General features: G+C 37.6%; 1 protein-coding gene across 1 annotated transcript; it reads right to left on the minus strand.

Moving 5' to 3' along the window:
• Positions 1–534: 534 nt before the first annotated feature.
• CCDC39 (coiled-coil domain 39 molecular ruler complex subunit) lies at positions 535–22,271 on the minus strand (the record flags this gene model as incomplete). The annotated part of the gene is given in 20 exon segments (XM_082487082.1): positions 535–750; positions 1,418–1,506; positions 1,745–1,924; positions 2,070–2,210; positions 2,612–2,718; positions 3,904–4,063; positions 5,298–5,418; positions 6,651–6,859; positions 8,213–8,350; positions 9,834–9,998; positions 10,724–10,918; positions 13,889–14,021; positions 14,361–14,464; positions 16,194–16,385; positions 18,149–18,271; positions 18,360–18,455; positions 19,402–19,560; positions 20,134–20,280; positions 21,470–21,589; positions 22,161–22,271. Coding segments are annotated over 20 exon segments (2,856 nt in total). The 3' UTR covers positions 535–584.
• Positions 22,272–25,394: the final 3,123 nt, after the last annotated feature.

Below are 25,394 nucleotides of genomic sequence, written 5' to 3' on the forward strand. Positions count from 1 at the left end.
AATAGCAATTGTACTTCAGCTGCAAGTTTTCCAAGTAATTCCATAGATACAGGTCAGTTGCAGAAAAGGTACTGTAATTTTGAATAAGAAAAGTACAGTTTTACTGACTTTAATCATATACTGTCATATTTCACTTAAGATACGATCTAAGATGACTATTTGATTAATAGTCAAGGTTGATCTTAAAACGAAGCATACATTTTCTTGCCTGGCCTGTTGCAAGGCAATTTAAAATTGTTTTGACAGCAGTGAGATGCCAGTTTACTAAAATTAATGGCTTTAACATAACTCTCCTTTTCATTATAAGAAAAGTGAATTAATGGTTTCTGAAGAGTTTTGCAAATCTTTCATTCTCCAACAGCAAAATGAGAAAGTAATTTAAAGGTTAATTTATTTTATTATGTAAAACATATGCTTAACACTCTCCTAGATATTTTTTTGCATGCTTTAGAAGAAAGTTAAAACATTAATTTCTGATAGAAATTAATACTAAGATTGCTAGTAGAGCTTGATAAATAAGTTACAGACTAATCAATTAAGAAGCCTTAACTAGTGTGAAGCCTTTACTATGGCCTTCAAAAGAATTACTTAAGACTTTTTTTTCGTTTACAAATATCGGAGGTGCTAGCTCTGCTGGATGACTGTGAATCAACAGCAGCTGCTTCCGCAGGAGTGTTGATAGGCAAGCTCAGATCTATGACTTTGAGTGATGGCATCTGACTAGAGCCTGAACTTGTGCTTCGGGAAGATCTGAAAGACAAAAGTTTACTGTCAGTGTACAGAAATCCCTGTATGTAAAACAGAGCTTCTAATGGTGGCTTACATCAAAGCCATCCAGCAGTAGTGGTCATTCAAGGTAAGATCCCTACATAGATCTTTGTAGACATGACCACTAACCGCTTAAGTAACCTGTGGGAATGTTGTTGGATTGTAACTGATTCGACACGTTAAGTGCACTAATAGTTGCATGTATGTTGAACAGGGGGGAAAAGGTATCAGTAAAAGCATACACGTCTCTCTTCCCTCCTTAATTAGGAAAGGGAGCTCACAGTACCAAGTGCAAAATGTGGCCGGAGCTCAAGCTTGTGCTTTTCTCATGTGAAACCAGTTTAATTACAGCACAGTTAGCAAAAGTAAATGTAATTATTCTGTAATTACTGTTTTATTTTAAACTGTGATGGATGCTGAAGTAAACTTAATTGTGTGCTAGAAAAATCTAGTAAACCAAAGGTGGGACACTATGAGGAGAAAGTTTTTATAGAGTGTTCAGGAAGTAGAGACAAGATTGAGAAGACCTTCAAGAGTGAGGAATTGGGTCACTTAGGGACTGATTTTGCTTGTTTAAGCTTTTAACTTAAAAAAAAAAAAAATAATAATGCATCACACCAAACCCCAAAAAAACACTGCTAGCACTTACCTGGTAGAAGCTAGTGAGCTCTGTGTGGATGGTGATCGAGAACTCTGACTACCACCAGCAGAAGCAGTCATAGGAAGCTCTAAATTGGACTAGAAAATTTGAAAAGAAAAAGAAAATTGATTTAATGGTTGTATAATAGGACTGAGTGTATCAGGAGGGTTTATAATCCTTTGTATTTGAAGAGATGTTACAAGCAGATGAATGTGTTTTTCTATTTTACCATAAGTATACTTCATTGTTGAATTTAGGAGTTGCCCTTGAAAGACACTCATCAGTGGACCACAGCTGTCAGTCAAGATATTGGTGGCAGTTAACTGGAAAGCTCACCTGGTGAAAGTACATTTGAAAGGGTGTAGTTAAATCAGGATTTGCTTCTAGAACATCAGCTAACAATTTGTCGATGGTTCTGTTGAAGCTTTTCAATTCACGAAGATCAATGTCTCTTTCTTCCCGTGTTTCTGTTTTAGCTTTCTTCAGAGACTGAATTTCTCTGGATAGTCTGGAACACTTTTAGCACAAATATTTTTAAAGCATTGCTATTATGAAAATGCAACACTTTTTCAGAAACCTGCTAAGTTTAAATTCTGTGGTTTTAACCATACTACTGTCTATCACTATAAAGTTAGAAGTTGTCATTAATGAATATACAGACCTGTTTCATAACCCTTTCTAGTTTGGGCTTCTGTTCTTCTATGTCTTTGTTCAGCTGCAAAATAAGAGCTTGTTTTGCCTTCTTTTGCTCTTGGAAGAGGGCCTCCTGCTTCAGTACTGTATCAATTTTTTTTTCCATGCTCTGCAAATTCATTCGAACAGCAGTTTAAGTTTATAAAGCGGTTCTGATATCCTTTCACTTTCTGTATTACTTTGTGGGAGGGTCTGTTACGGCTACTACTCGTTACTAAAGGTAGCTCAAGCAATTAGTACTAAACCAACTAAAACTAAGTAAAGTTTGATGTAAAGTTATCCACTACCTGCATTTAGTGCTCAGCCTGCTAAGTTAAGAGTCAGCTAGCTTTCTTGAGAAAGGTAGAGCCTTCTAAAAAATCATATCCCTTCATACAAAGCACAATATATAAAAAGAACAGGCGAAAGTTTGTCCAAGAATTTCCTGTTCTTTCAATAGGATAGCTTGCAGGGATTTAGCTACATGCTGCAGCCTTGTCTCTTTGACCAGAACTTTTGCTGGTATTTTACCTGGAGGTTTTCCTGAAGTTCCTTGATCTGTCTTTGTTTGTATCTGTATTTTTCATCAACAGCCCTTTTCTCCTCCTCTAGTTTCATTTTTTCCTCATATTCCTCACCTGTGATACCAAACAATGAGGCAGCATTAATGCTGGACAAGCAGTGTATGCAACTCAATTTTCACTTTAAAACAGATTGCACTTTAAAGTAACTGCATCACAGAGTATGACGATATTAGTGTTGGGAGTATTGCAGAGACCTCAATGTTTAAGGGTTTTTTTTAATACTCTACTACTAATTCCAAATCACTGTGAAAAAGTAGCTGGCTTCATAAGAGAGAATGATGTAAGAGCTACTGTTTCCAGGGCCAGCAGAGGGCACAAAAGTTAAATAATCAAATGTTTTCTAGACTCAAGTTTAAGTAATTTCTCATGGTGATGCTTTTTATACACCGAACAAAGAAAGTTCCACTGAAGGACAGCAACCTTATGAAGTCTTAAGTGGCAACAGAAACAACAGATGAAGATATTTTCAAGAATTCTGAGGAATTTCCAATATCCCAAAACTTCTCGTTAGGTAGTCCGTATTTTAAAATCTGCTGAGACTACACTAAAATAGTGCAGTTTAAGTTCTACTCTTCCTCATAATTTTCCCAGATGACAGGTTACTACTTTTTTCCCCCGCTTCCATGTGAAAATCGGAGATAATTGTTGTGTAGCCAAGGGATTGGTCTTCATCACTAGAGTACATGTGCCTAAGCTGCCTGTGTAATTGCTCTGGGTACAGTTTTGTGCCCCAGCTGGTTGAGTCTACCACGAGAAGGCCAGTAGTGGCACAGCTTGTTCTGCTTATGTAACTTGAGTTAGCAGCTGTGTGTGATACAGCACTACAGAGAAAGTGGTGCTTTTTGTACTGTGCAAAGTTTTGTTCACTAAAGCTATGTACTTCAGTGGGCACTCCTTCCTTTCTCCCGGTAATGGCTTTTTTTCCCCCCAGTAATTGTCTTTATGCTTTACCTCTTCTGAATGCTTCCATTCACAAAATTTATATAGGCTTAGAGATTTTTCACATAAATCAAATGTAAGAATGTAAATATTAGTTAATTACACCTTATGGCACTTTCTTCTGTGCTTATTCTGCTGAACTATTCAGAGTAGCATATGAATTACACTCCCTTTTGCTACTGTCAGTTTAGTCTCTCTCTCTGATTCATTCTTTTGTGCCATGGAACTTCGCCACTATATACCTGAGTTATACAATCATCCGTAACTCACACAGCAATAAGCAATTTCTATTTTACATACTTGTCTCAGTGACTTCCTTGAAAGAATTTCGATAATTGCTGTTACAGTTGTTAAGTACGCACAAAGTGTTTTCCAGAGCTACAATTTCTTTTTCAGCTTTGCAGATCTTTGCATCTAAATTGTCACCTTCACGTTGAAGTGCTTCCTTTTCCTGTGCAGCCTGAAAAATAAAACTGATATTTTAGGTGACTGCACGTATACTGAAAACATTAGGACAACTATACAGGAAAAAAAAAAAAAATAAACCTACGATATTTACAGGTTAAAATCCTAGGTAGATATGGGGGCATATCTGTGTTGTCAGGCTTGAACTGAGATTTGCGTTACTAGGTAACTGGAAGGAGTAGTTATTTACAGTATTGGAAGTTCTTTGAGGTATTTCATCCATGTGCATTTCATTATAAGTATCTGCCTCTCCATCTAAGTTCACCAAGTCCTGATGAGCAGTATCCACACTGCATACAAAGTAGTTTCCGTGCTTTGTACTGCTGATGTGAACTGCAGCACATGCTTCACATCTGTTTCCTTTACCCACAAAACCCAAGTAAGTAATTTTATAATGTACGATCTCAACTCTGAGAGAGTGTTAGAAGTCATCCAGTTTGTCTGGAAATTACTCACTTGTAAGTCTGTTCTTCTGATCAGTGAGATTTAAGAAACAGAGCTAGCGGGTGAAGGAAAGTAATTTCTATGGTCCCTCAGAAAATGTGAGATAGTGAAAAATCTCCATAGTTGTAGAAGGTATACACCCACAGTGGTTTTACTGAGGGTCTTTTGCTGTGCTAGATCTCACAGTAGCAGAAATACCATCATTAAGAAATTTAACACTTAAGAATGAGAAAAAGATGGACTTCAGAGCCAAGATCACATCTAGAAGCATTTTCCTTTAAGAGGATATCAGATAATTTGTGGAGATCAAAAATAACAGATTTTTGTTCCAGAATCAGGGTATTGCATTATGGATAGAGACTGATATTTTTAATTTTTTTTTTCTCCAACAAAAAACTGAACTATGCAGGGGAAGGTTGACATTCTTCAACGTCTAAACACCATATGGTGAAATAAATACTTAAAAATAACTCTGAAGGGTAGAAGGATTTAAGATAATGTGGGACTGTGATAAACTTGTTTCCAGCTTATATCAGATTACCACAAGGTTTCTTGTGTCTTTGTAAGTTAATAAGCACTGAATTGAAAATTTTCAACCTGCTCAAAATTAAGGGCTGACCACAGAAATTCATGTGGAATTGTTGTATCACTTAACCAACCAATAGCATCAGATTTAGACTGAAAGTAAGCAGTAGGCAAAGAGGTTGTCTTAGTTACTTGAATAGAGCCCAGGGAAATCTATAGCTTCAATACTTGCATTATAATGAATTATGTTGATAAAATACCTTAATTATATAGTAGGTATGAGTTTTCTCCTCTTCTTCCAGTGGCATCATGACAACAGTAAGAATTTCATATCTGCATCTCAGTTTATCAATTTTATTTAGGCGATCTTGAAATTCAGCACTGATTTATTTGGGGAAAAAATAAAGGGGTTGAGAAAGTGTTTTGTGGGCAGTTCTTGCTCTAACACTTTAAATTATTGGTGTTATTCCGTCAGCCTGCCCACATACTAGGAGGCAGTAGCAGTTGTGCTGCTACTGGTTTTTGTTGCTTTCTGGGTTCTCCAAGCCAGTCATCCGTTCTTCTGGTTACCTACACTTCTCATGCAGTTCTAACCTGAGGCAAATTTATTTTCATATTCCAGATCATTGCAGCTGGGGAGGCTGTGCCACAGTTCTTCCCAAAAATTTTTAAAAGTTTGGCATTTAAATCCTACAGCTGCACAAGCTGCCCCCTGCTGATATTATCTTAATATTGCCACTACTAGCTGAGCATAAGCAACAGTAGGCAACAACCCCAAATCAAATTACATGGAAGTATCAATTAGTTGTATAATTATCACAAGGAAAAAAGCCACACAGTCTGCACTCTCAGTGAGCAGTTAAGCCTTAGTCACACTAAATCACTCTAATTTCCTATTGTGTGGGGTGTGGTTAGCAGAGGAGTGAATAAAAAGCTTGCCAGATTTCAGCAGTTCAGCTGCTGAAGTGTTGATTTTTGGCTGGATGTAGATACTGGGATTTCAGAGCTAAAACTGTCACAGATAACTTTTCCCCTCTGTAATAATCAGTGCAAGGTATTTCATATATGGTTGCTTTATAAGAGGATACATACATAATTCAGAAGATTTAATTTTGTTATATAGGACACACAAAGGAGAGCTCATGTGTTAAAAGCATGAAAAACCCAAAACAAATCAAAGAAAGAAAGCACGGTTTTATCAAGCAGTTGGGAGTAAACCCTTTATAAAAGCAACTTTTCTGTTTTAAATATTTTGTCATACCTCCAGACACACTGATTTCACATTTCCTGATTATTTTGAAAAATGCACATGACATGTACTTTAAAAAGATGTCTGCAACTGGGGTTTCTTCTCAGTTCTGTAAAGGATCGTCCCTAACAGAATAAACAGTACTCTCTTGTTCACCAAGTTCTTAAAGCTATAGGCTGGATTTCAGAAGAGGGATCTCTTGCTAGCTTCAACTGTCTCAGTATATAACTTTGAGCAAGACTTACTTCATTCTCAGTTTCTCTAATTGGTGAAATTGGGTAAAATGCTTCTCTTTTTTCAGTATGTCCACATGTAAAATATACTCTGGAAAAGTTACAAGTTTAATTTATGTAAGAGTAGTTACCTTAGGTGTTGCCGTTCCTGATCCACAAGTCTTATCTGGGAATCCAGCATTGCCTTATGAATCTTAATTTCCTCAGTTCTTTCTGCTATGGCTTTCTCTAACTCCAGTTTTTGTTTTTCCAGTGTTAGAACTTTCTCTGTCTTATTACACAGAGTATCTCGAAGGCGGTTCAATTCCAGTTTTAAGAGATTGTGTTCGACCATCATCTCCTAATAAATGCCAAAGAGGTCTCAAAATAAGAAAGTATCATTTTTAATTATGATATTTATGATAATTATTTTTTTATAAAGCATCCATTATTTTATCTTTTATTTATACAACTGTAAGACCCATTTTGCTCTGCATTTGAAAATGTTCTCCATTTCTCATTTGCTAACAGTTAACACGGTGAGCGCGATAGGGGTAGGCTGTGTCCTGAATGGTTTTATACAAATTCATCAGGCTTTCTGATTCAGACTGAGTTATGGGTTGTTAGACGTTTACATCTACGACTTTCTTTCAGTTAGCATCATGAACGGTAAGACTATGAAGGTGCTTTCAAAGAAATTAAGCAGACCTTACAAGGAATTTTCTGAAGCAGTTAATACCTCACTTGAACCACTGTAACTGTCTTGGAATATGTTCTAGATTTAGTATGTCTACAAGTCATGTTGTTAGTTAAGCAAATTTATATATACCAAAACTCATGAAAAGCAGTAAGTGGTGAATTTCAATGGCACGCACACACTTTGAATCGTTAAAAAAAGTAGTCTCTTACGGATCCCAAACTCTGGACTATTTCTTTTCTGAGTTCCTTTATGCCATTGGCTTTTTTCTTTTGTTCCCCTGAATTTCATCCTCAAAGAAAAGTTCCAAGGTAAGGAGAGTATTCACTGAGGAGCAAGTGCACCAGTTAGGTCAACAGCAAAACTTCCCCTTGCTGCTCAGACCCTGTATTGTTCTAGTACCTTAGTGCTTCTTTCAGGAAGGCTACAGCTTATTGCAGGAAAAAGTGTTCAGTAATTAGAGGACTGGGAACTGTTTTTTTCTGTTTATCAAAATATAGGGAGAAAGACTGCCATTTTATTTCTAATACCTTAAATTAGAATGTAGATAGGTCCAAATAATCTGCTGGAAAATGTCCCACAATTTAATAACAAAACTGTGTCAAACTTAGTAGTTGGCATCACAGATGGAGAATAAAAATTCAGTGCTAGGTAAATATGTCCTTAAACAGTAAATATCTTTTCTATTTCAAAGGCAATCGTTTCTCAGAAAAAACACACTGACCAGGTGGATATTGTAGCACAAGTAATGTGTGATTAAATTGATAACTCAAAGAAACTTTATGCTGCATACACAGGAGATGCAACACTGCCTAGTAAAACAATAGCGATGAAAATGACTTCAAAGTTTGGGAAGGAAGGTGTAAGTCAAGAAACTACAAAGGGGATTCTTACGGATATAATGATGTACCACTGTGGGAGGCAGACAACAGCCTTCAAATCAAGTCATGAGTTTATGTATTTTAAAAACCAAACAAACGTGTCCTGTATTAGTAAAGTTGCAAAATAATACTGTACCTGCTTAATGGCTTTAGCTTTTTTTAACTCCTGATCTGATCTCTCATTGAAAAGATTTAGTTCATCTATCTTGATCATCATACCGCTTGTTTCTTCTCCCATCTTATCCATTGCTCTCTTGATGAAATGGACATCACTCTGTTTCCAAAGTAAGTTATGTTTAATTTATTTCAGTGAATGTAGTTTGCACCAAAACCTACCAGTTAATTTTAAATGAGATATTTTTATAAGTCCTGGAACCAGGAACCATCTTCATCTTGTGCCCATATGCAGCTCTGCAAACAGTGCCCAGAGCATTGCAGTCCTCATGCAGAGTGCTGTTGCAATATTCATGTCATTGCTTGTTTTATCTGGAGTGTAGTAGTGTTATTTATACAATATAGGTCTTTCAGCCAATAAGGCAGTTCTGATACAATAATGTATTTTGGTCTAGATAAAAAAATCTGGCGTGTCTGAATAAATTCCCGGAGGTGTGCTTCAATGTTTGATTATACTCACTAATCAAATTTTGCATCTCCTCAAAACTGAAGTGTGGGCACCAGTTGCCCAACATTAAACCCTGTTATTGCATGGATCTCCAGGTAAAGGGCTCTCCTATAAGAGAGACTGAGCAAATTTCTTCTTAACTATCACTTTGAGAAACCAGCTGTGATGTTTTATTCACAATCTGACTTTCATCTTTGTATGGTTTCTCTTTGAAAAGAGGTTTCAAAACTTGCTAAAATGTAGCCAATTAATAAACAAATGCATTTCTTATAAATTGGCTACAGGAAAACTGACTGGTTCGTATCTACAAGAAAGATAAGTGCATTTTTTAGAGAATTAATGGTGGTCACTGGATAGTGGAAAACCAGAGAACAAGCACGTATATGCAAAATTCTCACACGGGAATAAAGACAGAGAAATCATAGAATGGTTTAGGTTGGAAGGGACCATAAAGATCATCTAGTTCCAACCCCCTGCCATAGGCAGGGACACCTCCCGCCGGCCCAGGTTGCTCAAAGCCCCATCCAGCCTGGCCTTGAACACTTCCAGGGATGGGGCATTCACAGCTTCCCTGGGCAACCTGTTCCAGTGTCTCACCACCCTCAGAGTGAAAAATTTCTTCCTAATATCTAATCTAAATCTACCATCTTCCAGTTTGAAGTCATTCCCCCTCGTCCTATTTCTAAATTACGTATCAGGATGGGGTCAACTAACTCGAATATATTACTTAATTGAAGGGACAGTTACTTTCTACAATTTTAAATGCAACTGTATTTATAATTTTATGAAAAATATAAAAGCAAGTAGTAGCATCACAGAATAACATTCTTTTTCTACATGGTCCTAACAATAAATTCAGACACTTGCAAGCAGTCAGTCACATCTTGAAATGAAAGCTAAGCTTGCCTTTACAACATTTCAGTGCTTGTCTTCCTGCTAAGGTGCCGCAGTTGTGCAGTAATGACTTATTTTTCTGGAAGGTATAGAGAACATACGAAGTTTTCCACACAGGTTAAACAAAGTTCAGGTATCTTTTAATCTAAGACCAAGTTATTAATCAATAAGACCCAATTTACTCAATTCACTGAGGTTTCTAGATGTTTACACAGTCAACCTGATGTTCTAAGGAAGTCACCTGAAGTTTCTTGTGCTGTGCACGTAAAACATCATATACATTTTTCTTTTCCTCTAAAGTTTTCTTAAGTTCAGCAACTTTTGCTTCCAAAACTTGTTTTTCATCTGCATTAACCTCTCCTTCTAACCGTGACAGCCGTCTCTGTACTTGCTGAATATAAAAATCCTGTTAAAATAATTTTTAAGAGAATTAATAGTCTGAGATAAGCAATTATAGCCTTCCCATAAGGCTAAAACACTGCATATAAACTTGGATCTAAATGTTGGCTTTAGGACAGTCACCCAATTAAGCTATTGTTTTATAATAATTTATGGTTTATAGACCTCATTAACAAAATATTCTTAGATGACTGATGTGCAGTGATGGTTCAGGAGTAATCTTCTAGAACAGTAACAAAGCATACTCAGCACAGTCTGCTGTAGGGAGGCTTACAGTGGAATTCCCATCTTGCTGTTAACAGCGTATGCTGATATAAAAGAGCAAATTTTCAAAGTGGTGCATAGGAAATATGCACAAAATCCAATTAGTAAATAACAGGAATTTGGCATGTACCTCTTGCTTTGGCATGTACTTATTGCTTTAAAGTTTACCCTGAGGTGTCTGGTTCAGAGGGATCAAAGTAAAGAACTGATTTGAGAAATTACTGGGAAAAGCAGCAGATCTAAAAAATAATGAAATACACAAGTGCATAATGTAGGTAATACTATAGCAAATTTCACTTATTTCAATTTTATCCATATATCTAGAGACAGAAATAAATGCAAACTTCAAATTACACTGCATGGTATTTCCAAAATGGGAAGATGTTGACAAAGATTACAGAACTCAAGCAATTTACTCTCATTAGACCCAAGAAACAATCATAGTATGAGAGTACGTCAATATTTTACCTGATTATATATTAATTCTTGTTGTTTTAATGCATCTGCATCAAGTCTGTGCAGTCGACTCTTAAGATTTTTAAGTGATGTTCGACTTCCCTCAATTTCCGCTAGAACACACTTCTCCTTATCCTTTTGCACCTTTAACTCTTGAGTCTTCTTGAAAAGTAGTTCTTTTAACTGGTTCATTTCTGTTTCTTTTTCCTGGTGACAAATTAAGTAGTAAGAAATGATTAATCACATCAGAAGTAATTTCTGAGGAATTATTTGCCTTTATTAATCAGTATATGTGAGTATTTGAATAAATATAATACAAAGCTTTTCAGTGGTTTATTAAAACTTGTAATTGTGTGTACATGTATGTACATATGTGTGCCTATGTAAGGTGGAATCATTTTGTTTGAAAAATTAATTACACATTTTAAAATCACTTGCTTATTCTCCGAGGTAAGTTGCCATCAGTGCAGGAAATGAGGTTTTAGTAGGGTCTGTTGTAGTAAGACAATGCTGGAACAAACTGAAACAGTACTGAAAACAAAATTGAGATTATTTTCTTTTTATTAGCCTAACAAGGAAGACAACTTTATTCTTTCCCTCCCTCCCTCCTTCCACCCCACCCCCCCAATAACCAAAGACCTTCCAAAGCTCAGGCCGTTCAGCATGCTGGTTTCCTGTAAGGTACATCTCTAAAATGAGTCACGTGGCATCACAATCATGTTACAAGAGACTCACATTTAACTTGAGTATGGTACAGAGGTTGAAGATGCACATTTAAATTAATATAGCAAAACACCTTACAATTCACTTTTCTGCATTGATTACAAATGTGCTTATTCTTGATTTTTATATGTATACATTGTGAAATTTGCTTGGGAACCATCTTCCTGGCTTTAATAACACTGAAAGATAACTCCTTCTCTAAGAGTTCATTCTACCAAACAGAATTTTTTTGTAGTTGAACTAGCTGTAATTGCAATTCCAAATCCCAAACTCGGGAAGTAAAAAGCAGGTGTAAGTTTAATATGAAATCATTATGGCCTGTAGCATTTTACAGTGAAGTTAGCAGGCTTTGGATCATGCATGAACAAAGGAATTTAATTTCAGAAGTAAACTGGTTTTATGCATGTGCCCAGTTCTGAGCTGTATTTCTGATGCTAGTGAAAATAATGCATTTGTCTACTAAAACTGGATCACAATTTGACCTTCATTTTGTAGTCTTTCTTGCATATCTAAATTCATTTATTTAATAGAGATTATTTCTCTCCCTTTAAGTGAGGTTGCTAACAGAGATAAGATACTCAATGAGCTTCACTGTGCAACAGTGTTTTGCCGCAGATTGAAGAGGCACAAGTATCACAGAACTAAAGCACAAAATGGTGACTTTTCATCCACATTGTTCCTGTAAATATCTCTTCACAGTAAATTAATAGATGCAGCAAATAGCCATGTGTGTCTAATGGTGATGGAAAGCATGCTTCTGACTAATACATTACAGACATTGTTCAAGAACAGTTCATCCCAGTTAAAATATTACCCTGAAGCTGCCAAGCTGCCAAGCTCAACGTCATCTTAGGTTATCCGCCACAGATAATGGTTTAGCCACCCTGGTAACAGTCTTAAGGGGAAGTAAATAAGGTTTTCATTTTAATGAAATATTATATCATTCCAACTTGTTTTCAAATTATCTGAGAAACCAAAACAGTAAGGCAGGCCTGTAATTTAAGAACACTCACTATGGGAGAGATACCCCTTCTCTAGTTTCTGTATGACTGTTTAAAATTTACAATTAATGCCCATGGAGTTAAAAAAAGTTTGAAAAATAACGCTCAGTCTGCTGCAAAGGACTATTTCACATACATGCTACAGGAAACACAAAATAGGAGGAGAAAAAAAAAAAAGGATGCACAGATACAGCTTTGTTGTCACTTGTGTGGGAACACCTGCTGTCACATTCATTTAACCTGGTCATCTTACAGTAAAGAAAGCTTCAGCATATCCCATACTCAATTGCCCAGCAAAATGTAAAAAAATATTTGTAGCAAGTTTAGTCAGAAGCTAAGTAGTAAAATACTTCAGGAGAATGAGTAGCAAAATGACAAAACAGTAGAAACATTTCCTGAAATGCAGGAAAGTTTGGATGATTGCATTACAACATTGCGTTTATTCAAAAGTCCTTTCATCAGATGATAATGAATTAGGACATTTCTATTCCTATACTTAATTTGCATCATAAGAAGTAGGGCTTGAATTTAAAAAAAGTATTATTAGACATATTAAAAAAATAGTCACCATATTACAGCCTGTTCATGCCACTTCCCAGATAAAAATCTTTATTCATCATGAAAATTAAATCTAAAGTGATCCAATAATTATTTAATAGTCCAAGTTAGACATAGCAGAGTATCATGTAGTAGAATTAAAATAATGAAGAGGAGACTAGGCCAGCCAAACCGGATTAAAAGATTTCAAAATCTTTTTTACTCCTAGTTTACCAAAGTCATAGGTCTTTGCAGGTTTATAAGTTTTGGTGGTGTTTTACTAAAGCCAAGAAGTTTTCAGTGGTAATGTTACTAACAAGTCATTCTGACAAGACTCTCGCTCCTTAACAACCTTATTGATGGGAAACTGACAGAAGTTGAAGGACCCTTGCTCCTCAACAGCCCTTAAAACAGAATGTCTGGAGATGTGAATTCCCAAAAGAGCTAAGCAAAATACAAGATTCTGAAATTTTTCAGTATTGTTACGAAGCAGAAGCAAAACATTACTATATCTTTCTAACAAAATTTGCCGCATTCCAGTAGATAAATACCATTTCAATCAAGCCAAGAAGGTGTAAGTAGCTTTTAGCTGATGTCAGAGGTAAATGCCCTCTTCCGTACGCTGATGCAGTCAGAATACTGGATTTCTATCTGATCTGTACAATGAGAGTTCCTGTATCCTATGTTAATATATGGGGACACCATCGTCTGAATCACTAGGACCACTTACTTTCCTCCAGTGTTTTCCCAACACAAATACCAACATATCTACATGCACGTTACTTCGTCATTTGATGAAATAGCTACATATCATATTAGCACTTACATTCCATTTTAATCCATAAATGTTTGTTCTAGATAGAACTTGCAAATTCAAATGGATTCTCATTTGCAGAAACCATGATAAACATTTTACCTTGACAATTTTTTCTTTGTCCTTTAGTATTTCTTCCATCCTCAAAGCTTTGTTTTCTGAACTGAGTGTCTCCTCAGTCACAAGCTTCAGCTTATTGGAAAGACTTGTATTTTTTTCATTAAGAAAGCTTAATCTAAACAAAATTACATGATTTAACAAGTTAAATGTATGTTGCATATACAACACTGCCAAAACCAAGCAGCATACCTTACTGAGCACTTGCCTAGTAAAGCAGGCTAAACTTGAATCTATGATAACCAAGGCCCTAACTGATTTTTTCATGCCCTTTAAAAACAACGATTACCCAGGAGTATTTCCTAAGTTGCCCAGTGCCGGAAACTGTGCAGGACATGAAGTAACCAGAAAGTTGGAGGCTCTAATCTTCAATAATATTTAAGGTTCTTTGCTAGCTCAAGGATGTGATTATATTACTAATCCTTACAAATGATATTTTTAAAGGTCTGTTTCTTACCTGGCTTGTTTTTTCTGAATTTCTTTCTTCAGATTGGTTACTTGTGTTCTCAAAGACTCTAGATCAGATGCAGTTCTGTCCACAGTGGATTTCAAAGCATCCAGCTAATCAAATACAAAATGGAACAATCAAGCTCTTATTTACTTTGGAACGTTACGATATTTAAAATTGTAGGGGGCCTATTTATCGGAAAGTATTCTGTGTCTTTTGACAGTGTTTTCCAAATAAGAAGTGCTGCAAATTCTGAGATGCTGTAAATTGGCCCAGCTAGTAAACTCAACAGAGCAATTTATGTAATCTGAATACTGGGGCAAAATACTTAAGAATACAGAATGAACTATGAAGATGCTGTGTGCTGCAGTTCTTGTCCAACAGCACCTGTATAAGTGGAACCATGGTTTCACAGAGCACAGCTGTCTTCGAAGAGATTCTTTGTGAACACGGATACCCTTATGTATCTACTAAATATTTCTAATTCAAACTTCATTGGGATTTTTATAACTGTATTATTTTGATTAAGATAAGGGAACACTGTGACAAAAATACACACATTTAATTTGGCAAAAAATACATGACAGCACGCACTCATTAAACAGGATAGGAATACTTTACAATTGGTCATTAGTCTTCACAGTATCATTTAACAGTGTAATTGTCTTCACTTTCACAGATGAAGAAACCAGATCAAGTGTATGTATAGCAGGTCTCTCTCTGTACCAGAATGAGAAACCGGGAGATCACAAGTTGTCAGCTCAACTGTAAGTCTGTTTCTTTCCTTGTTTCTCACTTAGGTTCTAACACCTAATAGTGGGAGACTGTTTCATTATCACATTATGTAGTATTAATTGTGAAAAACATCAAGCAAGAATCTCACAGTTTAAAGATTAAAACGTAGCAATTCTGTGAACCCTCAAGTTTGCATGAATTATAGGGTAATCTAATAGCCTACACCTTGTTTGAGCTACATACAGTTTAATTAGGATATCAGTTTATGAACCACCTGCTACAGAGCAGCTATCCAAAGTTGAGGCAACAGCAGATGCAGTTTTTTTTAAATTACCAAACCTGCTGAGTAGCCTAGTGTTACCTAAGTAAGTTTTCTCTTAACAAGAAAACGGTAATACAAGTGTATCCCTTCTCAAGAGGCGTGCAACTTGAATTCTCTCTTAGAAATACTGCTACAGGCATTTAAGTAATTAAACAGCGCAGCTCATTCCTAGCTTTAAATGCAGATTAAATACAAATAATAGAGTAAGTATGGACAGCATCAAGCAGGGCTTGATCACAGGGCAGCCCTATCCTACTGCCTTTTGATTAGAAAGCCATGTGAAAGCATTTGTTTGTTTTAGTGTTGTGTTTTTTGTTTGGGTTTGTTTTTTGGTTTTTGGTGTTTTTGGTGTTTTTTTTAAGAATGTTAACCTGACTAGAAGGGCCACCAACACTCACTTCTGAGAGCACGGGATAGCAATTGTTTGGAATCTGGAAGAGTTTTCTCTTATCTTTATACAATACTGCCGTCTACGTATGCTAAAGGCAAGACACATCTGCTTCTGAAGCATCTAATAGTGTTACACCATTTCAGAGAAAATTCATTCATTTTATACCAACACAACAGAGAAGACAAGCTAATCTCTTCACCACTATCAATTAAAGGATTAAGTTGAGGGTTCAGATCCCAATAATCATGAATAGACTGAGAAAAGCAGACATTTTGTTGAATTATTGAGTCTAGTCTAAAACCAGAGAAAAGTAAATGCTATTCGTTTATTTCCTCCATCTAGTCAAAAGTTAAGAGTTTCAGTCTGTTTTTCTGAACTGTTTGGTCATGCTTACCTCATCCTGCAGCTGAACCCTGTAAGCATCCTGAGCTTGATACTCATTTCGGAGGCTAGTAGCTTCCCGTTCAGCAGAAGAAATTTTCTTTTCGTATTCCATATTATTAAGAGTTTCATTTACCAAAAAGGAAGTCTTCTCTTTCAGCACAATTTCTTTCTTCCTGATCTCCTGCTTTATCTCTGTTATTAGCTATCAGGATAAAAACATTTTAGATTTGCTTGCATTAATTAAGATATGTTAGATTAATAAAGGGCACAGCCAGAAGATAGATTGCTGTTAAGACTACTCTTTGCATGGGACAGCCTAGTTATCACATAATTCTTAAATTACTTTATTCCACTAATACATCGCAACACCAAATACTAAAATTGTTTTGGATTAGAAACTTCAAAAATATTCCAATAATTAAAAAAAAAATACACCATAAACTTGTATGAAATAAAAATAATTTTGATTGATTGAATAGGGAAAAAAGAGCTATGTGAACAAAACTTCACATAGACTTGAAACGGTGGAAATGCAAGAGGAAAATTACTAACAGTAGTGATGCTTACTTTAGCTGATAGATTTATAGCTATTCAGTGAAAATTGTGTATTTTGAAAGATTAAGTAAAATATTAGCTACAGGGAAAAATATACTATAGTTCAAATGTAAAAACAGAATCTGTTTACAAAAGCATCAGTAGGACTATTCTATGAACAACTAATATATGGAATGTTGGCCAGAGCTGGGTTTTTTTGTTGTTGTGTTTTTTTTAATACCTGCTTATTGTTGGTGTTGGTTTGTTTTTTTTTTTTAATATCTGTTTGTTATTTTCAGGAATATTCTGGCCTGAAATACTATGAAATCTAAAATATTTTGTCTCATTTAGGCTGTTATATTTTCTGTTTATTAGGAGTTCTTCTGGCTTGTCATTTTCTATTAGTATATTTTTTTAGTGTTGTATCTTAAGCCTGTTTAAACCATGTTTCTGCTCAGGGTACAGCTAATACCTATATGGACAACATAACAAAGCTGGTATTCTTTCAGCAGGAAAATATCATACTATCAGAGCTAAGGATTTAGGTAGAGCCTTCTCGTACATGCAATTATGCTTTCCTCCCCCTTCAAAAAAAGCCATTGTTACTTTGGAATCCACATTTATAAATTTTTCCTCTACACTGATCCTTCAGGCTTTTTCTGGTGCATCTGTTCTATTGCCCTGCAGAACTTTCTGAGGAGTTCACCCTTCTCCTGTCAAAGCCAGGATAAAATATACTTTATTTGTACCTCTCACCATTGTACTATCTGTGCATAAGACACTGACAAAACCAATGATGACTATATCTTTTAGAAATTAATACTAACTCATAACACCTAACAGGATCTTTTTTGGATTAGAAGAGCGCTGTTGCTTCTCTCCATTTGCAGAACGTACTGAAGGACCAATTTTTAAACTTAATGTGATTATTTATCATAATTTTGAAATAAATGTTAGTTGTGCATTTGTTCACAAAGGTAGCAGTGGTAATTCCTTCAATAATAATCTTCTATTTTCTTTTGTATATTGCATCCCAGACACAGAATCACCTTCATGCAGTTGACTGTCCTTACACTGTAATGTCCTGTCTTCCTACTTCTTAGATTCTTAGCTCATAGAAAAGGAAATACTGAAACTGGCATGCTTTGCATTTTCCAACGACCTTGAGATTGAAAATTAAACCTTACATAGTATCAAGCAGAGTACCATTACTTACACTGAGAGATACTGCTTTCAAAATAAATTCTGCATGTATTTCAGTTATATCTGAACTTTGAAACACCTTAATAGAATAGAGATATAAACACAAAGAGAACACTGAACATCTAAAAGACCCAGTCATTCCACATGCAACTGGCAAAATTCCTACCAATATCATAGACACAAAAAGTAGGGTGATATAGTGATATGGGTCAGTTACAGCAGCTTTACCAAAGCACTGTGATCAATCTGTTGATCTCTTTTCTGCATCTGTTGTATTGCATTCTCCCACTGCCTGATGACTTCTTGCCTTTCCTGATGAACTCTTCGAAAATCTTCAGCTGTCTTGTCAAGCTCTATCTGTTCAAAAGAAAGCACCCCCATAATTTTAGATTTTAAAAATTTCATATATAACAAGATATCTCCAAGAACCTTAAGCACAAACCTGAGCTGTTATGGTTTCTGTAAGCTCATTATCAAGAGCTCTGCGCTTCCGATTTGCTTGCATGGTCAACTTTTCTACTTGAAGGGTTAATGCCTAAAATGAATTGATACAAAAGTATAATGTATTTGAAAACAAATATATAATGTCTTATAAATTATTAAAGCTCTGCTATAATTAGGGGTAAAATTACTGAGGCATCAGTTTTTGTTTCTGTTTTAGAGGGGGAAAAAACCCAAACAAACAAACGTGAGAATCTAGCCTCCCAAATTTTTGGTCACGCAAGAGGCCACAATCTCTTGTCAGCCCTTGGGACCAGACTGGAGTCAGGCTAAAGCAATCCTCCACCATGGATAAATGCATATATAGTGTCCATCAGCTATCTCACTGTTCCTACTAAGCTGTGTGTGTGACTTGCTAACATTAACAATATCAGTGAGACTGTTTGTGTAAGCTAAAGTTTTTGGGTTAAGTATTTAATGAGTAAAAATCAATTTTCTCCTCCCTGTATTTAAAGGCTGAAAAGAATATTAACTAGAGATACTTATCTCTAAATTAATATATTTGAGAACTAACCCTTACAAAGTCTGAACTTGTGACTGGAGTGTCTATTTATACCATCGTTCATTATTCTAGGCAGCTTTACTGAAATAGCTGTACTTGGTTCTCAGTGCTATTATTAACAAATTCAGTTCTAATGGGAAAATCTACACTATTTATCCTCTCTTAATTCTACGGCACTGTTTTCTAGACTTTATTACCCATTTGTGCACGTGCTCAGAAAAACTAAAATTTTACGGAGATGAACAAACAAAGTAATCTCTTCAATTATGTCTTTCACCTTTTGTAAAGATTGTTCTCTCTGACGTTTAAAATGGACCTCATATGGAATTGCACTGTTATGCTAAGTGGAAACTAGTTTAAACACGCTGTTGTACAAAATCTCATCTCCGTCTTACCTGACTTGATAACATAACAAAGTCTTCAAATGCTAAAACCACTCTCTGCTTTGTTTCTGAAAATGGCTGCAATTTCTACTTACTCCTAGTTTCCCTTCATCTTGTTGTGCATACTTCTGGATTGTAATAGCATCATTATCTATACGATTCGATTCCTTTATCCAGTTCTCCAGAACTTCCTCATCACAGTTCATCTGTTGTTTCAAGTTTTCCAGCTTCTTAGTGGTTTTACTTATAGTATTCTAATAAAATTAGAGATAAATTAAAGGGTCAATATTAAATGTCTAATATTTTCTTTGCATGGTAACTGAAACAACCAGTTAAAGCTACTGTAACAAGTTTGCATACATCTTCTTGTCAACGGAATTGCTAGTTTTCTTTTTTGTTAATTGTGTATTATACTTAAGGAACGCTAATACACATCCTGGTCTTAAAAAAGAAGCAAAACAGGAAGTTACCACAAACTTAAAATGGAAATAATTTTAAACAGAAAAGTCAACCTCTGGTGAGATATACCTATATGTGGGATACTTATTCCATATGTATCTGGCATAAAGAACACTAAGAACTGTAGTCTTTTGATATATAGTTAATATTTTCTAAATCTTGACCAGTCTATACAAGGAGATCCTCAGTGTCACTCTACTTGCCTACATAGGGAAAAGTACATCCAGATAATTTATTGTAGTGTATAAGATTTAATTATAATTAGCTATTCTTGACTTACACTATTATTTCTGTAAATTTAAACGGGGACAAGTCATAAAATCTAATTGCAACATGGGTGTTCTCTTAAAAAAAATTTTCCACCTTACTTCTTGACTGTTTTTCTTTTCTCTTAAGGAAACAATCTCATCTTCCAGTCGTTTAATGTCTGTTTTGAGATGTTCACGTTCTCTCTCAGCAAGGGCTTTAAAGTGTTGTTCAGTTTCAATTTCATTCTCTCTGGCTTTGTAAAAAGACTAGCAAATAATACAGTTCAACATTTTACAATAAACAAGAGGCATATATCAACAAAAAAAACCTTTTTTAACATACAACCCAATCCCAAGTCAGAGATGGTATGATTTTGTCATGTAAATATAGGAAGTTTCAGAGCAACTTTATTGTTTGGATTTTAGTATCTCAAATATATGTATTCTAATATATATATATACACACACATATTGTATTGTATCAGATATCCACAGATCAACCGTTTATAGCTCTAAAAAATCAATTCAAAGATATTTCACCCAAGATTCAGAATCTTAATATTTCAAAATCAAAATCTTACTCTCTTGATTATCAGTGGCTTTACGTCAGATTCAGGAGGCACAGCAAAAGAAATCTTTTTATTGTTTTGTGCAGACACAGAACACTACCAGGCTGGCCTATAGCAGCATCTCTATATTGTCTACTCTATCCCACAAAAGTGATGTAACGGGTTTTTTCCTTGTATAATAACAAATCTGTTACCTACTGGAAACTTCTCTTAAACAGAGGCTACTGTGTGCTGTCTCTTTCTTTATGTGCAGATTAAAACTTGACTCTAGCACAAAAAAAATTTAGAAGTTTCTTAAGGGGGAAAAAGAATTAAAAAAAAAAATTAAAAAGTTTCTGCAGGGAAGTTTCTATAGACTTTTTCACCTAGGATCTTTTACTTGAAAGGTGTGCAGCTTTGACTTGTGACTCTTTAAAAATCTAAACCACCCATTTTGGCCAATTATCTCAGAGTGTAAGTGCAGACTTGCACCATAACCATCTCATTTCATTTTTCATGTCCATGAATTAACTCTTCACTCGCATTTCACGATTAACTCTTGACCCTTATAAAGATTATAAATTTGCTTTTCCCTTACATTGATGTTTTATTTTCCTTGACCAGATTTGTCTTATCATCTACAAAAGTCTCCATTAGTAAGAATTCTAAAATGATCCTTCTTGGCTTTCTTCTAGGTACAGTCATTTGATCTTGGATGGGCTTTTTTACAACCGTCACATAATACCACTGAGATATATAGTTTAACTCTTGTTTCCTGTGGAAGTCCTGGAATAAAGTCCTGACAAATCTCTAACAAAGTGGGCAAAACATAGGGATGCCAGCAGCCGAAAGGTGCTCAGGTTACAGGTCTGTCTGGTAACATGGATCTGCTGGAGGTAGCGATTTACCTGAGTGAAGCTGAACTCCTCTCTTACGTTTTTCAAGTGAGATGTCATTGCTTCTATACGCTCTTCAAAGTCGGTCAACTCATTTTGCAGGTTTGCTTTTTCTTTTTGCATCTTCTGCAGCTATTTAAGAGTAAGAATTGTCAAGTAACTGCTTTTAGTTGAGTGCTTATTGCCTGCAACTACTTAAAAATACAATCATTGCAATTACTAATCAAAAACTGTAAGAAGTATGCACTACGTTCCACCAAAGTAGTGAAATGAGAGCTTTCAGAAGAAAACCCGGAGCTTTGCTGAGGGATGGCACAGCCTCCGCCGGCCCAGGCGCCCCGCCGGGCTGCCGAGGGGCGCGGGGTGCCCGCCGCCGTGCCGGCCCCGCTTCAAACGGGCCGGCGAGCCCCGCCATGCCCAAGAGTTAAGGCGAGGGCCTCGCTCCCCGTTTTCCCCCGCAGCTTACTCCCCCCTCTCTTCCCGGGCCTCGGCGGGCAGGGCAGGGCAGGGCAGCGCAGCCCGGCGGCGGCGGGGAAGGCTCCGTGCCGCCCGGCGCCCTGAGGCGTGCGGGGAGGGGCAGGGCCCTTCAGAGGCGAGGGGCCGGGCCGGGCCGGTGGGGGGGGGCTGCCCTCCGGGGGAGCCCTCCGGGGCCGCCGGCGGGACGCGGATTCCTCTCCCAACCCGGCCTCAGCCCCGCGCTCACTTTGTCCTCCAGCGCCTTGTTCTCCGCGTTGGCCACGGGGACGGCGTAGCCATCGTCCCAGCGCAGCTCGGCCAGCACTGAGGCGGTGGAGCGGCTGCCGACGCTGTCCATGGCTGCTGGCGTCAGGCGAAGGGGAACGGCGGCCGGGCCGGACCTGGCGTCGCCGGGCCCCTTAGCAACGGCGAGCCCCCGGGGGCCGACCGAAGGGGAAGTCGCTGCGGCGGCAGCCGCCTACCCCCCGCCCCGCCCCGGCCCTTCCCGCCCCGCCCCGCCGCGGCCGTTGGCGGCCTCCGGCCCGCGGCCTCTCGGCCGGCTGTGACCAGGGCGCGCTGGATTTGGAAGTTTCTGGTCGAAGCGCTCACACCAGGTCGTACGTAGGGCTGTTGTTAGCGGGGTTACCAGAGCTGCCTGGAGACCGTGACCGTGCTGAAGTGGAAGGTGTCAGACCTGGAGCCTTCGGCTGATGCACCACTGGCAGCGCCTCAGAGGGCCCCACGCAATGGCCTCCCTGCCACAGCACCAGCTGCATCAAACTGGGGCTCAGACCAGGCAGGGGAGCTCACCTGGTGCTGGTCGCACCTAACAACAGATTTATTGGAGGGTGCATGGTAAACGTCCAGATTCTGGACAGGCCTCTGGGTTATCTCCCAGAAACAGGCAGGTAGGCTTCCCAAGCCAGAGACTGCATTCAAGTGACCGTAAACACTAATGCCATATCCTTTATAATCTTGGCTGTTACCTTTTTGAACCCATCTGTTCTTCTGGGATGCAAATCATCCTGTGCCATTGAGTTCCATCGTTCATAGACAGAGAAAGGCACGCCAGGGTTGGCAGGAAGCGTAGTCTTGCTGCAGAAACCCTCTGTTGGTGACTGTTTGCCCTATTGTCTGGCTGGAACATCTGAGCTGCCAAGTTTCTGCATCAGCACAAAGCTTACTCTCAAAAAGGAGAAAGCAGGAGGTGAGGAAGAAGTCTCTGCGAAGACTCCAGTGTGAAGGATATAGCTTCACATTATCAAGTAAAGGCATCCTGAAAAGGTTGGATGAATATTGCCTTCAAAGGGATGACAGGTGAAAAGACATTAAAGGAATTAATTACAGCCTGATTAAAAAGTGCGTGAGCAAAACAGTAAGGAGCACTGACAAATGGTTGGGAGGTGGTTTGGAGGCGTGAGGAGTTTGCAGTGAGGTTTGTTACAAAACATGGGCCTGTGGCATAGTAGCAACACTGATCGTAGCAGGAGACATTGATTTTCCTAGATATCTGTATATGTTACGGAATGATATTTTCAGAGAAGAAAAGATCGCTGAAGAACAGTGAAAGTCAGGCCTGAGGAGGATGCATCAAAAATGGCAACTTGCAGCATTGATGGTCTTTGATTGTTGGTCACTTCACTGATTATCCCCCTGAGAAAAGTCTTAAGTTAATCTAAAAGTACGGAAATAAACAAGAAGAATAAAGAACAATGTGAGGAGGCAACCTGGTTTCTTAAAAACAGAGGAATGGCACAGGGTTCAGTGCCTCAAGCTACCTGTGAAACAAATACAGAGGACATGAGGAAGATCTTTTTTGCCTTTATTGTCTTACATGGCACGGTGGGCTGTGGATCGTTCTAAGATGTACTGAATAATATTTTTGATGAAGCAAGCTTGGCAGTCCTGGTAAACATCAGGAAATGTAGTGGCTCGAGACAGCAATTGACAGCAAGCAGCCTTCTGCATCTTCCTGTTTGCCCTATGGGATGTATGAAGTTGTGATGGCCAAAGTCCTCTGTTTTAATCTCCTTGCTGTACGCTTTTACAGCCTGCAGCTCAGTGATGAGGTCTATCTGATGCTGAGATTGATGTGCAGAGCACAGTTAGTGGTCTGCCAGAGGAACATGGAATGGTTTGACTTGCATTACCAGTGCGGACAAGACAAGTCATCTGCAGGAGGATAAAAGATAGCTGAGATATATGGCCATTAAGAAGAAGGGAAATTTCTATGGGCAGAAAAATCAGGCTTCTTAAGATATATATATATATTCTTGATTCTAGTATATGTGGAGGAGACTTCTAGAAGATTGACGTGGAGGCAGCTGGCTTTTCAAAATGAATTCTTAGGACCAGCAGCTCTCAGCACTGTATCAGAAATGGGGATAAGCACAAAAGGGATCGGTGCAGAGGTGATGCATTGGTGTGATAACAAGGCGGAAGCTCCAGCTGTTTGGAAGGTGTTGGGTGAAAGGGTTTCCTGCTAAGTACTGTGCTTTTTGACCCACTGGAGGGTGGCATGCCAAGAGCTAGGTATTGCAGAGTGCAGTTAGGTGACCTGACTGAATGAAAAGGTTGAATTCCGAAGACACTACAAGCTACTAGAAATACAGCAGAGACTACAATGGCACATCACCATGTGTTAGGGGCCCCTTCCTTCCTTATCCAAAATGAGAACCTCCTTTTACTCACTGTATGTGAAAATAAACACAACTCAGCTTGCGGAGACTTTAAATTAACATCTGCAAGGCAATGTGGCATTGAGCACATGTTAATCTTGTGTTATCCAAGCACAGCTTGTGTGTTAAATAACACGAGACCGCATAGTGCACAATAAGTGGGAAGCAAATTATTGGATACTTGTTTGTTATTAGGTGAACAGTCAGTCCTGTTCAGTAAGGTGTCCTATTCACAGGGATCCAGTGAAAAAATGGTAATTTATAATCACGTACCATAATGCATACATGCAAGAAACCAAATTAAATCACTCTTGATGCGGTCATTTAAAACATCTACTAAACTTTTTAATTTTTGTAATCGTAAGTGTTCTGTTCATGTGGTTTTGGGAGTGCAGTATTTATACATAGTTTCTGAACAGTATAAAGTGTCATATGAGTAAAGAGTATAATTTCACAATTTTCATGGAAATGCCACACCCCTTGATTTCTCTTGCCTGATTCTGACTAAACAAATCTCCATGATATGCTTTTGTTTGTGTGGCTTTTCCCTTCTTCTGCCTGAGGTAATATATTCTGTAAGTGCATAAATGTTTGACAGACATGCTAATCCAGCAGATGGTGCTGCATGTCTGTGTATTTAAGGGTGTTTTTTTTGTTGTTTTCTTTTTCTTTTTTTAACAACAGTTATCAACTGCTCAGTTAAAAGGGAAAATATAATTCCTATTCTTAAATATATATACTGTACACACAGAAGATTTTTTCTAAATTATGTGTTATTTTTAAAGCTGTTAGAAAAACAAAAG

This window comes from Vanellus vanellus (assembly GCF_965231255.1).
Source record: "Vanellus vanellus genome assembly, chromosome: 8".
NCBI lineage: Eukaryota > Metazoa > Chordata > Aves > Charadriiformes > Charadriidae > Vanellus > Vanellus vanellus.